This window comes from Plectropomus leopardus, chromosome 9, assembly GCF_026936395.1.
Source record: "Plectropomus leopardus strain MGB_pleo_1.0 chromosome 9, ASM2693639v1, whole genome shotgun sequence".
NCBI lineage: Eukaryota > Metazoa > Chordata > Actinopteri > Perciformes > Serranidae > Plectropomus > Plectropomus leopardus.
Genome location: NC_142184.1, coordinates 16851666 through 16865541, shown reverse-complemented (window position 1 = coordinate 16865541; position 13876 = coordinate 16851666). Strand labels below are relative to the sequence as shown.

Sequence of the window (13876 nt, the reverse complement as noted above, 5' to 3'; positions counted from 1 at the left end):
GCAAAACGGGAAGCGTCAAGTTCACTAAAAGTAGCAAACAAAATTCCGGAAGCAAGGTTTTACTTATGCATAACATGAATATACATAATATGATGTCAATTCCAGTTGCATAAGACACTTGATTATCACTAAATTGAGATGGGGAGACTAGAAGAAATATTGATATCAGCCAAATGATTAGATAGATAGATAGATAGATAGATAGATAGATAGATAGATAGATAGATAGAGTACTCATTAAAACCAAGAACTAAGGAAACTAAGGATAACAGAACAAATAATAATAGAATAAATGTTAAATAATGAAATATTGTATCATTTAATAAAACAGTAAAACTGACTAAAATGTAGAAATAAATAGTCAATGGGCTAAATGAATAAATAGTCCAAGGTAAAGTTCAATTTAAAGCCAAACTGAAACGGTAGTCATGTTTTATATCATATATTTGCATGTGTAATATTCTTTTTAACCCCCAAGCCTGATTGTACCTTATTAAAGTGCCTCCCTGTTATGGCTCTGTGGAGACAGGTGTGAGTGTAATAGGGGCAATGTGCAAGCGTTGAGTGGAGGTATCTGCTGTGAACATACAAGGTGAAGTTGGCTACACTGTATTATCTAATATTATCTAAGCACAAGTTCGCTTATTTGCTAAGATCGTACAGTCTATGGCTCAGAGGCGAGAACTGTACGACAAGAGACTTTTATTTTGAATAGGCTTACAGCCACCGGAAATGTCTGTGTTTCGGGTTAGCTTGGCGCACCCGGTGCAGAAACAAAACCCGGGTATTTTTCACCGCTCGAGTGTCTTCTGTGCACCCGATCAGCTGTTACAGTCGACGTGGGTGAAGTTGCCGGCTGTAACTTAGCGTCCCACCACTCTGTCTAACCCGAATTGCCGCCTTTTTGCCAGGACAGCATGGAGAACCGAAAACGGCCGTTTGAGGTGGTTGTGACCCCCGGTGACAGCTTCCACACGCCGGACAAGAGAGTGTCCGCGGTCCGGCTGCCAGACTCGCACTACATGCGATGGGGAGTGGAGGAAACGTGTCGCTACCTGCGATCAGAGGGTCTCGCTGAATGGGAAGACACATTCAGAGGTTGGTTTAATGCTGCGATGGCTAAAATGGACAGTTCTCAGTGTGAGTCAGAAATCAGTAAGGGACTGTTCGTTATTTACTAAACGCAGTGGTGGATTAAGTACCTTAAAGCCATAGGCTACTTGAGTAAAAGTACAATTCTGTGACCAGCAAAAGACTTTGTTAAAAGGTTAAACTCATCTTTTAAAGTAAATAGGTCAATTTGTGTAAAAATCTTTAAGCGTCTTTTATTCATTGTACTGATGTATCAAAAGTAATTCTGTGATTTTGAATGTACTTAAGAATTGAAAGTAAGATATAAGTAAATGCTGGTAATTTAAAAAAGCAAGCGACAAGAATTTTGAAAATTATTAAGTTTACTTCTTTCCAACATACACAGCCTCAAAATGGAGCGTTTGTTATAGGGCTTAATAGATTATTGGCCTGGACAATTAAAGGAGCTGATATTTGGCATTTTATTGCCAATAAAATTAATTAATTAAATTTTGCAAAAAACAGTGTCAGCATGGGAGAAACTTTTGCTTTGAAAAACCTCAGGGAGCTATTTTTATTTATCCATTTTTATTTTAAATGGCTTTATAAAATGATTTTATAAAAAAAGGAGGGTCATAAAACAATCATGCCCCAGCTATCCCCCTTCTTTGATAAATAAAGAAAAGTCCCTAAGCCAGTTGAGAGCTGCGCATCTTTGCTGCTAACCTGCTGTCTTTATTTATGTATTGTGATTTATAAGCTCACATCAGTTTTCTCTGTTATCCAGCACAAAAAATCACAGGTGTCGGGCTGCGGTATCTCAATGATGCTGATCTGGAGAAGATTGGCGTGCAGTAAGTGTGTCCTCATGTTAAACAGAGTTGTGGGGTTTGTGAAGATTACCAAGGGTGTTTTGGGTAGGAAGAAATGTAATCAAAGCCAATAACAATAGTGTCAAAATAGGACAAGACCAAATCACAATCCTAACTAGGTTGCTGTAATGTTTCACTTTTCTGTCTTTTTTGCTCCTTTTGATCCTCCATTTGTATAGGTACCTTGGTGATCGTCTGGCGATCCTGCACAGCCTCAGGAAACTGTGGCAGATAGAAGCAGAGCTAAATAAGGTAAGAGCCATATCACAAAGCTACACTTTCAAGGCTGAAGTGATAAGGAAGACATAATAAAAAAGAAGAACTTGTAGGATAAATGGCAGAAGTGTGAAGATAGAAGGGTTAGTGCATGAAACCTAGATTTCTCTTCTCTCTCTCAGCTCCTGAATGCAGTCTCGTTTGTCCTAAATACTGTTTTTTGCTGAGTTTTCAGCCTTAGCAATGTGAAATGCTTTACTGAAGTGTTTCCAGTTAAATTACTTTTTTACATCTGCTCATCCTCTTTAAAATAACTGCACAAATCAGACTTTTTTGCTTAGTTGTTACCTAAGCAGAGATGACACACTGAACAATGTGGCTGTGGTTTGTTTGATTTTTACCAGGGCTGCCCCTTGAAAGTAGGAGGCTCGTATCATCATTTGGAGACCCTTAGTCAACTGAGATTGCCTTAAATTGAGCAATCTTTTTTTTCTGTGCAGAATACCTCTGGGGGCGTTTTGGTCTCCAGATTTTGCTTTGGAGTGAGTGCTCTTGATTTAGGGCAGATTCGTCTGATATCACAAGGCTGGTTGATGATGGTTTGCCTGGCCTTAGATCATAAACAAAAAGTTTTACTCTGTTTACTCCTTACTGCTTTCATAATGGCTCCTCTCCTGATTTTGAATATCCATAAATAATCCTAAACTTAATTTTTTTGTGTCAAAACAGCAGCTAACTTTGACCTGCATGCTACCAGGACACTGACGATGCAACTTGCATCCTACATGTCAGGCGCTCTGTGACTTCCTGTACATTTGTGCACTTTTCTACTCAAAATATCTCTTACCTGCTGTAAAAATCATACTGTCAGAAAAAAATAAGCCCTTGAGGTTGCTGCTTGGTCACATCTTGCTTAAGGTAAAAATCAAAGGAACCACAGGAACCGTATTATTCAGTGCTTCATCTTCTCTTTCATCTTCTATTTTGATTTTAGAGGTGGGGGGGGGCACAAGTATTTTTAATAAAACTCAGACTCTTTTACTGTGTTTTCTAGCAGTTCTTCTAGTTTTCTATTGTTACTTTTTAGTTACACACACACGCACACACACACACGCGCACACACACACACACCACACACGCCGCACACACACACGCGATTCACAACATAGATAGCACATGGATATAAATTAAACATTAGTGTAAATGAAATCTCTAATATCACAATCCGTCTTGCTGACGTGACCCAGGCAGAACAAACGTCCAACATGATGTTCAACAATTTAGCCTACAGACAGCAGCAGATTACCGGGAAGCTCCGGTCGGGAGCTCCTGTCTCGGGCAACTAGCAAACCAGTGTACAAATCCTGGCGGTTTACAACCTGATTGAGTGACAGGGGGGACGGCCAATCACACAGAGACGGCAGAGCCAATCGATGAGTGTGTGGGCGGTCTAAACAGGCTTCAGCTTTAGCGGCCGTTTTCCGGTTGGTCCTAGTGCCTGACGCGTCTCAGTTTAATATAGTGTAACACTGTTTTTGGACGGTAAAAACTGCAGGGGACAAAAACGGCGTTTTGAAAAAGTGTAGGGGACATGTCCTCTGCGTCCCCCCCTAAAATTACGTCCGTGCTGCCACCCAAAGATAAACACACAGACTGGCAATTTGTTGGGATTATGAATGGTGAAGTACGCAAGTCTCTCTGCTGACTGTTGTCCCGTCTTCTGACAGGTGTTTAATGATCCTATCCACGGGCATGTGGAGCTTCACCCTCTTCTCATCAAAATCATCGACACACCTCAGTTCCAGAGACTACGAAGCCTTAAGCAGCTTGGAGGGACCTACTTTGTTTTTCCTGGAGCATCCCACAACCGCTTTGAACACTGCATTGGGTATGTCCACAGTTAGATGCAGTGTTTATTGATTAGGGTTTATGAGACAAAATGATCCAACATTGCTTTGCTGTTAAATTTATACAGTATAAAGTCGAAGTAAAATCTTTAGGATACAATAAAACTTAGATCATAATATTATATAACAATATAGACCAGCATTAAAGGCATACTATGTAGGATTTGTCGCTACCTGTTTGCTTACAACATTCAAACTTGGCCCCTTCTCCTTGGCTCAGTGAAACTGACAGCTAAATTCCACCAGGTCTGTCAGGGCAGTGTTACAACACGAAACAGCCGCCAGAGCCAATCGTGGATGCTCTCTGGGCGCAGACGCAGCCTCCTGCTCCACTCTGTGGAGAATATGCGCATAGTGTCTTTAAACTAATAAATATATTTATAATATGTATATGTATCTTTTTGTTGTGTGTTGGTACAGGGTGGGTCACTTGGCAGGGCAACTTGTAAAAGCTCTGAATGAGAGGCAGCCAGAACTCCTCATCTCTCACAGAGACATCCTTTGTGTGCAGATCGCCGGGCTCTGCCATGACCTGGGTGAGTGGTGCTCAGGTCCTCACACATTTCAGGTTTTATCCTCTTCCTCACCAGTTGTGAGCATAAGTGAGAATGGAGGTGAAACCAAGTTTATTACATCCTGATGTAAGTAGAGCGTGACTCAGAATGGAAGTGAAACCATGATCATTTACAGATACAAGTTGAGCAAATGCAACAGTAGCCTAGTGCAAAGTTTATGCACAACAAACTAATTTGGTTATGTGTTTTCAGGACATGGACCATTTTCCCACATGTTTGATGGGCAGTTCATCCCTAAAGCACGTCCAGGAATTACCTGGAAGGTGAGAGAGAGAGAGAGAGAGAGAGAGAGAGAGAGAGAGAGTGAGAGAGAGACAGAGAGAGAGAGAGTGTGAGAGTGAGTGTGAGAGTGAGAGTGAGAGTGTGTGTGTGTGTGTGTGTGTGTGTTTTCTTTTGCCATATGCTGTAAGTGTAGATTAAAACAGTGAGCCAATATATGAAATACTTTGCTAATAAATGCTAATACAAGCAGTAGTTTCTCTCCATTGAGTTAGTAGTTGCACCAGCAGATTATCTAAATCCACCTTTTCTCAGATGAAAATGCAGAGAAGCTGTGAAACTCTCTTGTAGTCTTCTGACTGCTTAATTCCCCAAGAATAACAAAAGAAGGTGAAGTTGCTGAAGCCTAAAACCGATTGTATGATTCATCTGAAAGTCATTTTGCAGTCGATGTGATGCAAAAAAAACACCCTTTGATAGACAACCTACTGGCCCAGTCATGCATTCAACTGAACTGAATTACTGCAAAGAATACCTGTTTAAAAGGGCATCTCAGTTCACTTTGTCTGGTCACACATCTGACACTGACTGTTCCAGTGCTCTTTAAATTAGTTAGTGACTGCTTTAGCAATATATTTTTAAAAAGATGAATAGTGTGTATGAATGCAATGTCTTTTAAATGCCTCTTCGATTTTTGTGGGTCTATGAACGCAGCACTGAGCTCTCCAAGGGATCTTCTTCCATCAGCAGCAGTTTGTCACTCGCTGGGTTTCTAATTGATGTGTCATTCTGTTCACAACTGAAAACAGTAGCTGTTTATGAGTAAATGCAAATGCTTACACCAAGCAGAATGAACAGTTAAGTTTCACTTTTGCTGCACCATGTTCCCCAAGTACTCTCTGCACTGTGACAGTGTGGTGCTATAAAAAACTAAACAGATTATATTTCAATATACTAATTAATGATCCAGCTCCAAAAATGGAAAATTGATTTGTGGTGGCATTTTTTTTAATTGTGGTGGCCGGCAACAAATAAATGAATGTGTGGGAAACTCTACATTGAACGAATACCAATGTTGAAATGAGTACTGGAGTGCTCATGCCCAATCTGAGTGCATAAGAGCCAAGTTGACTTCAAAGAGCTGCTGCTCCAAACTCTCATTCAGCCTCAACCCCTGAACCAAAAACCATGTGAGAGCCGCTGCTTAGTGATAGACTCTCATTCAGTGTGCACCTCTAAGCTGAAAAACAAGTTGTTTATGAACACATGCACCAAGAGCAGAAAAACTAGTTATTAATGAGCTGACACCCACAAGTGAGGGTCAGTGCTCAGTGACACTTCCTTGTTTAGGTCACTCAGCTACCTTCTAATTCACAATCAAACTTAAAGAGATTCACACTGGGAATTGTTTTTGTACTTTTCGTATACATAAGGTGCCAGAAATTCGTTAACAACTACCATCTGGAAGGTATTGATCCATCCACTTTTATTCCCACATAATTTCAGTGATCATCAAGTCTCTTCTGAAGTGAAATTAACATCATATTATGCATACTGTTAGTGTGAAGGCCCACCAGCAGATGGAGACATGAAATACAATGCTTTTCAACATACGTAATGTTTATTCATTGAACAAAATAAGAAAAGTCCCCCAAACCTGCTTGAATCGTATTTGAAATTGAAATGTTTTAAAATCCCAGAAACATGTATGGGCCTGCTGCGACTGGCCCCTGGCCCTGTCATTTTGCAAAAGTGACCCCCAAGTAAAGCAAGTTGAATATCCCTGCTATAAGTCAACCAAAATTACCTACAGAGACATCCATGAGACAGTCTGCTAGTGGTGAGGGAACAACTCGAACTGGCAAGGTTACTTTAAAAAACCTGATCTTCTCATCTAATATAATGTAGTCCTCTGCAACCTAAATATTTTCTTTGCATCAGAATTCTCCAGGAGGTATTTTACGCTGCTAGTATGTTGACAGACACAAATCCTCTCATCGCCCCACACTCGAATAGTTGATGTAGTCTTTAAAATACCAACTAAACTTCTTCCTTGGCATTAACTATAAGGGCACAGATTGCCCTCCTTTCATTCTTACTTTAAAGTAGATATTTAATTGATATTAATAAAGTTATCTCCTGTTCTACCAGATGGTGTGTGGTGACAGCAATGAACAGCATCCTGTTTTACAGAGGCTTTATATCGGCAGTATAAATTACTGTAGTAACAATAATATAGTGATTAAAGTGCTCAGAATGAGAAGTATCACTGATAAGAACGACAAAGCACGTGGTCATTATGTAAGTTATGGCCACAGACCTGCTGTTAGGCAAACGTGAGATAAGACAAGTGTACACATTTGTGTCCTGTCGTGTTTGAGTTGAGATTAGCTATTTCTGTTGAGTAATGAGTCACTGTGTTTCCGTTTTAAAAAAAACTGTGACCATGCACATACTAACATGAGTCTGTTAACTCTGCAGCATGAGAGAGCGTCTCTGGACATGTTTGACTACCTGGTGAATGACAACAGCCTGAAGCCGGTGATGGAGCAGCACGGCCTGGTGCTGTCGGAGGACCTGGTCTTTATTAAGGAGCAGATTGCCGGACCATTGGATCCTAGTGGAGCTAAAGGAAAGAAGGTGTCTGTCAGTTTTGCCCATGTGAAATAAGTCAATGGCATCATTGCTACAACAGCCAATATGTGCTTGTATATGGAGTAATTTATTGCAGGAGTGATTCCAGCTTGTTTATCTCCACCTATAAAGCATGCAGGTCTTTAGCCCCTCACATTGTCTCCCTGGCTTATACAAGAAATTATATGGGAATAAATAATGGTTTTATTTATGATACTGTATGTTTAGATGCCTGAAATAAGGTCTATGGTTAACAAAAGCTTCAAAAACTTTCATGTTTCAGCATAAAACTCATCAGTAAATACCCCACTTGTAAACTTTGAAGGCTTTGCTTGTCTTAAACAAGCCAAATGCCAACAAGTAGATAAATAAGCCCACAGAGCATCATCACACCAAACGCGGCTTTACAGCCTCATTATGGTGGCGGCAATAAGTCATGCAAATCAGGTCAGTTTTATTTATAAAGACCAATATCACAAATCATGCCTCAGAGGGCTTCACAGTCGTCGATATCGCTCTATCCTTGGACCTTTACAGCTGATAAGGAAAAATTCCCCAAAAAACCCTTTAAGTGGACAAAGACAGTAGCAAATGATGAGGGTTCTCTTTTCTAGGATGGACATAAGTGCAAGAGATGTTGTGTGCACAGAACAGATCAACATAATTAAATAACAGTAATCAATACGAGAAAATAATACTTAGAGGGAAAGAGAGACATTGATGCACAGCAACAATAATAACAATACTGACTTTATCAAAAGTCATAGAAATATGAATATAAATAAGAGATGTTTATGTTGCATATATTACAGTATATCTATGTAACAGTGACAATGATATGTAACCATTGTTTAAAGCCTAACATTAGCTTTTTACTTCTGGCGATCGCATTTAAGGTTAAAAAATGATCGAAGTGGGGTTAATTTGTTAAGATTTTTTTTCTGAACAAAAGGTATAAGTCTAATAATTTTTGCTTGTCATAGAGCTTGTTTCCTTCAATAATCCGAAATCTGTTGGAAAAATCCCATGGGCTTTTTGACAAGGGACCTAGGAAGAGAATAACTTTGCGACGGCCTATAAAAAAATTTTTTAAAAAAACGCCATCCCTGCAGAACTCCATAATGGCGGCTAGTCTCGAGTCTAACTACACCAGCTACGGGTTCTGGAAACCAGAGTCAATTTCATTGTAGGCTTAAACACGATTAGGCAATAAAACTCATTCTCATGTTTTTATTGTCTGTCATCTCTGTAGTGGCAATATAAAGGTCGTCCAGAAAACAAGTCTTTCCTCTATGAAATTGTGGCCAACAAAAGAAATGGCATCGATGTGGACAAGTGGGACTACTTTGCCAGGTGGGGCTTCTTGATCTCTTAGTTTGTTCAATGATAATTTCCCAAATCACACATTGAATATTGACAAGTTTAGTTTGACTACCTACATGTTCACACATTTCCTCACTCTATCTCCTCTTAGGGACTGCTACCACCTGGGCATCCAGAACAACTTTGACTATCGCCGCTTTCTCAAGTTTGCCAGGGTGTGTGAGGTAGACGGGCAGAAGCACATCTGCACGAGGGACAAGGTGATCACTTTTGTCATATCTGCCCTTTGGGTAGTTTTTAAAGGAGCAGTCTGTTTAGATAATTCAGGGTTTCCCCCAGAAAAGTTGTTCGGCCAGGTGGCAATTGCCTTTTGACGGAGCCTGCAGTACAGATAACCAATTATGTCAGCACAAAACTGGAGTAAGAGTGCTCTTGACTGCTAATATATTCTGTTCTTACCTAAGAACAAATCCCAAATAATTCAATATTGGTGAATGTCAGAATCCTCTCAAACAGCTTAAAAATGAAGAAATTTCTCCATAAGAATAGTTGGTGAATGAAGCCCACTGATCTCAGTGCACATCTCCTCTTGTTGTTCACGTTTTCACCAGCAGATGTTGCTGTTATGTTTCCAGCAGAGCCGCCCTACTGTGTCCCTGCTGCTATTTTTATCCAGTAATTGCAATATTTGCATTTGCACTCCTCTACTTTGTACTGCAACTACTGCACAGCAATTTTCTTCAAGATAAAATTAGTTCAGTCTCGTCTCGTCTCATCTCAAATATATGTCATTCTTTTAACAGGAGGTCGGCAATCTGTATGACATGTTCCACACAAGGAACTGTCTCCACAGGAGAGCCTACCAGCACAAAGTGGGCAATATCATAGAGACTATGTGAGTAGTTAATCGCTCTGAAGTAGTTTGTTGTCTTTGCTTTATGATTCAGGGTTTTTTTTAAGTTATCATATGTTGGGTATGATCATTCAGGATCACAGAGGCCTTTTTAAAAGCAGACGGGCACATCAAGATTGAAGGCTCAAGAGGGAAGCTGTTCACTCTGTCCACGGCCATAGATGACATGGAGGCCTACACCAAGCTGACAGGTCTGTCAATACCACTGAGTTCAAATTTCAATAACTCACTGATATATGTTAACACATTGTGTTTTGCTGTGCTCCTCAATTAAAGGGATACCATGTAGGAACGTATCCTTTGCTTAGTCCCCTGCCTCAGTTCAGACTGGTCAATCGTAGCGTAGCATCGGCCAGCTCCGACAACGGTCTGACCATTTCACAGCTGTGCTCCATTGACTCTATCGCCAACCTTTCAGATTTTCTTAATTTTCAGGCTGGTTTTGCGGATTTTAAGCTAAATGTTGTGCCTTGGCCATGTGTAATAGTGACTCATGATCTAGAGAGGTTGATAAGGTTGATAGGAGATAAATGTTTCTTGTCTGTTGCAAAACCAACATTAAACCTTGAAAAGTGTAGGATTAGTCACACTGACTGAATTTACTGACATAATTCTGAGTTGGGCACAGGGCTTTTTAAAAAATTTAAAAAGCAATTTAATGAATGATTTCCGGACTTCTATCACTTTGCTTTGCTTCATCTGACCTGTCTCCTACTAATTTTCTATTTGTTCTGTAGATTATGTGTTTGAACAAATACTCTACTCCTCTTCCCCGGAGCTGGCTGAGTCGAGGCAGATTCTACGCAACATCATTTGTCGACGCCTCTACAAGTGTCTGGGCCAAACCCAGACAGAAGAGCCCCTGGATGTCACCCGGGTGTGTGTTTTTGTCGTTGTATGGCTGTGTTGGGATACACATCTGCTTGTCATGACATCTATCCTCTGCAAATAATTATTGTAATTGTTACTATATTAGTCCCATTTGGATTGTTCAGCTGTTGTGAGAATGGCTGACGTGAGTGTATTTACAGCAGTCTCTGAGTGTATTTTATGGGTCTAAGTAGCTGATATCATATTATCACTAAAACTGCATCAAAATATGATGGAAAATGTACACTCCTCAAACACGAGGTGATTTCTTCCAATTGCTTGTTTTTTCTGATCAAAGCTTGATTGTATTCTAATCATTTTGATGTAAAATGGAAGGAAGCTTCATATCCTCAGTTTTGGGAAGCTAAAACCAGCAAATCTCAATAATTTATTTTTTAAACTGAAAATTTTTCACAATCAATTTTCTGTCAACTGTTAAGTTGACAAATCATTTCGGTTCCATTGTTTAGGATTGGATGGGGTTAATGAGCTTTCTGATAAATGAAATGAATCTTGTTGTGTCTACAGAAATACTGGAGATTTTGATTGGATTTTTGAAAATGGATTGCAAAGATTAGATTTGCACCCAGAAATTGTTCATTTTGTGGTTAAATATACTTTATTTATCTTTCTAAATTGCAATCACTGATATGATGCCACTATTACAACAATCCAAGGGTCAAATCTCATTGTTAAAATGAAATAATTAACATCTTTTGTCTTTTGTTTTTGCTCTTTCTCCTCTATAAGGAGAATATTCAAAGCTGGGAAGCGGAACTGGCTCAATCTATCCCTCAGAGCGGCCGTCAGGATGTCAGTCTGCAGCCAGAGGACTTTGTCGTTAATGTGAGTTTTTGATCTGATTTCACTCATCACTTCAAGATTTTATTTTCATTATACATTTTATTTATGTTGTAAGCCAATGCCTTAACCTTTGTAGCTTCCTTCACTTGATGAACTGAAAACTCCCCCTTCTCTTTAAGGTCATTTTTATGGACTATGGGATGGGGGTAAAGAACCCCATCAACAGTGTGCGTTTCTATTGCAAAGATGACCCAACCAAAGCCATCCAGATTCGCAAGAACCAGGTCAGAACTGAAGAAGAAACCACAGACTTTGAATCTTTATCAGTCTTCGCATGCTGTTTGTGTTAACACCGTTTTCTCTTTAATGCATAGAAGCTGTTTGTCACTGCTTATGTCCCAAATGTGTCTCTATGCTGCTCTCATGCTTGTCAGGTGTCTAAACTTCTCCCAGAGACGTTTGCCGAGCAGCTCATCAGGGTCTACTGCAAGAAGACAGATGACAGGAGTCTGGAGGCAGCCAAGAAACACTTTGTCCAGTGGTGCATGGACAAGGACTTCTCAAAGCCCAGGGTAATATTCTTCTGCTAGAATGATAAGAATTGTATAATTAAATGCATTCATAATGTTGGTTGTTTAACATGACATCACCTATCCCGTTTCAACAACCAACATTGTCTTCGTCAGTCTCGAGGATTTTGCATTGTTGCCATCGCAACAATAAATGCAAATTCAGCCAGTTCCTGCGAATTCTGCACGACCTTGCAATTTTCTCGAAATCAGTGCAACTTTACCATAACTTGACTTTTTAGCGTTGGTCAAATGTCATTTCACTGTAGAGCTGCATGCAGAGTATTGTTTTGCTCAGCCCCTCTCTCTCTCTCTCTCTCTCTCTCTCTCTCTCTCTCTCTCTCTCTCTCTCTCTCTCCTGAGACTATTGCTACGCCAGTGACAGAGTCACACACACTTACAGCTAACGCTTTCCAGCGTTTATCAGTTTGATGACAAATTCGAGCCATTTCGCCATCAGTGATAATTGCGATTTGCTGAGTTGGGATTAGTAACTGCAATTTAGTGCCCTGTCATGATGACTTCTTTTATGTTGCTTACACTGAACACTGCTCTTGTTTACCCCGAAATCTGTTGTTTTTTATTCACACAGGATGGAGACATTATAGCACCTGAGCTGACACCTCTGAAAGACAGCTGGACGCACAACAATGAGGGAGAGGGAGGGGAAGGTGGCAGCTCCAGGAGAGGAAACCTAGTAAATGGACAGGAAAAAGCCAAAGTTCAGCTTAACTTCTGATAAGTAAGAGGAAGAGAACTATTACCCCCCTGTTACACTTTTGGTAGATGAGACAGTGTTGAGTGAAAATAAATATATTTTTCTACGAGGTGAGTGTGTTGGCAAGCAAAGCAAAAATTAAAAATTAACTCTGAAAAATTAAAAAATAATAACTCAATGTGGCACATTCAGGGCCCGTACTCAGGGTTTTTACACAGATCCCTCTTCAGTATTACACATATATTTTGTTTTAGTTTGATTATTTTAGGCTCCGCTTTCCATTTGAAGCTTTAAGTTCATTTGTTTTTTACCACGTGCTTTCAACCAGCACCACTATCATGTGTTTGTATTATGCACAATAAATCAATGTCAGAATATTTTACTCAGAATATGCACAGTATATTTCAGGGCAGTGTGTTTTTACAGCTGATGTGTTTCTTTTAAGGTTTTCAGATAAGATTTGATGTTTTGTTTTTTTTTCCTTTAGGCTTTTAAAGGCATACATCAAACATGCAGTCAAACATTTTTGTGAACAGTTTCTGATGTTTAAAATGAGGGTTTCTTTTTGCTTGACCTTGCTTTGGATGTATTTGTTTTTAAGAGGTGTTTTCTGCTTGAGTTTGTTGTGTTGTACTTTATTTATTGACCTTACAGTTTGTAGCGCACCTCGCCCATTTTTTGTTTTTAACTATAGATCTGTGCAGCATTTTAAATGGAATTGTGGGTACCGTTTAAAATGTTTCCCTCTTGCCAAAATGTGATCTCCTCCAACTTGCCTGCCTCAGAGCTGGTTGTTTTATTCTGCCGATTGTGTACTAAAGAATATTTTTAAGAAAAGAAAATGCAGCAAAGGGAAACTTACTAAAGGGGTTTGAGAAGATCCTGTACGTTGAAAGGGGCTGAAAACAGTTTGAAAATAAAACTCCTTCTCTTAGTTGTGTCCTCGTGTCAGTAAACTTGTTTAACACTAGATTGCATTGTGCTCTCAGTTTAGATAACATGGATGTTTAACAAAATGTTTTACACTGATCAAAATCATATAGCTCCAAAATCATCAAATACCAAAAATTTAGGGGATATATATATGAATCTTTTTTGTTGATTATTTTTAAGTGAATTAGTTGATGTAATCCTGAAAAAAATATTAAAATGTTATAGGAAAGGTTCCCCTTTTTTCTAAGCCTA

General features: G+C 39.5%; 1 protein-coding gene across 1 annotated transcript; it reads left to right on the top strand.

The window, feature by feature from the left end:
- Positions 1-769: 769 nt before the first annotated feature.
- samhd1a (SAM domain and HD domain 1a) lies at positions 770-13625 on the top strand. The gene is made up of 16 exons (XM_042491565.2): positions 770-1098; positions 1859-1925; positions 2123-2195; positions 3887-4047; positions 4487-4602; positions 4834-4904; positions 7342-7500; positions 8747-8847; positions 8969-9077; positions 9621-9712; positions 9806-9921; positions 10468-10607; positions 11351-11446; positions 11584-11688; positions 11839-11976; positions 12566-13625. Exons 1-16 carry the CDS (start codon positions 918-920, stop codon positions 12710-12712), a joined length of 1872 nt encoding a protein of 623 aa, XP_042347499.2. The 5' UTR covers positions 770-917; the 3' UTR covers positions 12713-13625.
- Positions 13626-13876: the final 251 nt, after the last annotated feature.

Excerpts from the sequence above, each read along its gene's own strand:
- samhd1a (XM_042491565.2), top strand. The coding sequence starts at position 918 with ATGGAGAACCGAAAACGGCCGTTTGAGGTGGTTGTGACCCCCGGTGAC. Across the intron at positions 2,196-3,886 it reads TAGAAGCAGAGCTAAATAAG|GTGTTTAATGATCCTATCCA; the intron begins GTAAGAGCCATA and ends GTCTTCTGACAG. Across the intron at positions 9,078-9,620 it reads ACATCTGCACGAGGGACAAG|GAGGTCGGCAATCTGTATGA; the intron begins GTGATCACTTTT and ends TTCTTTTAACAG.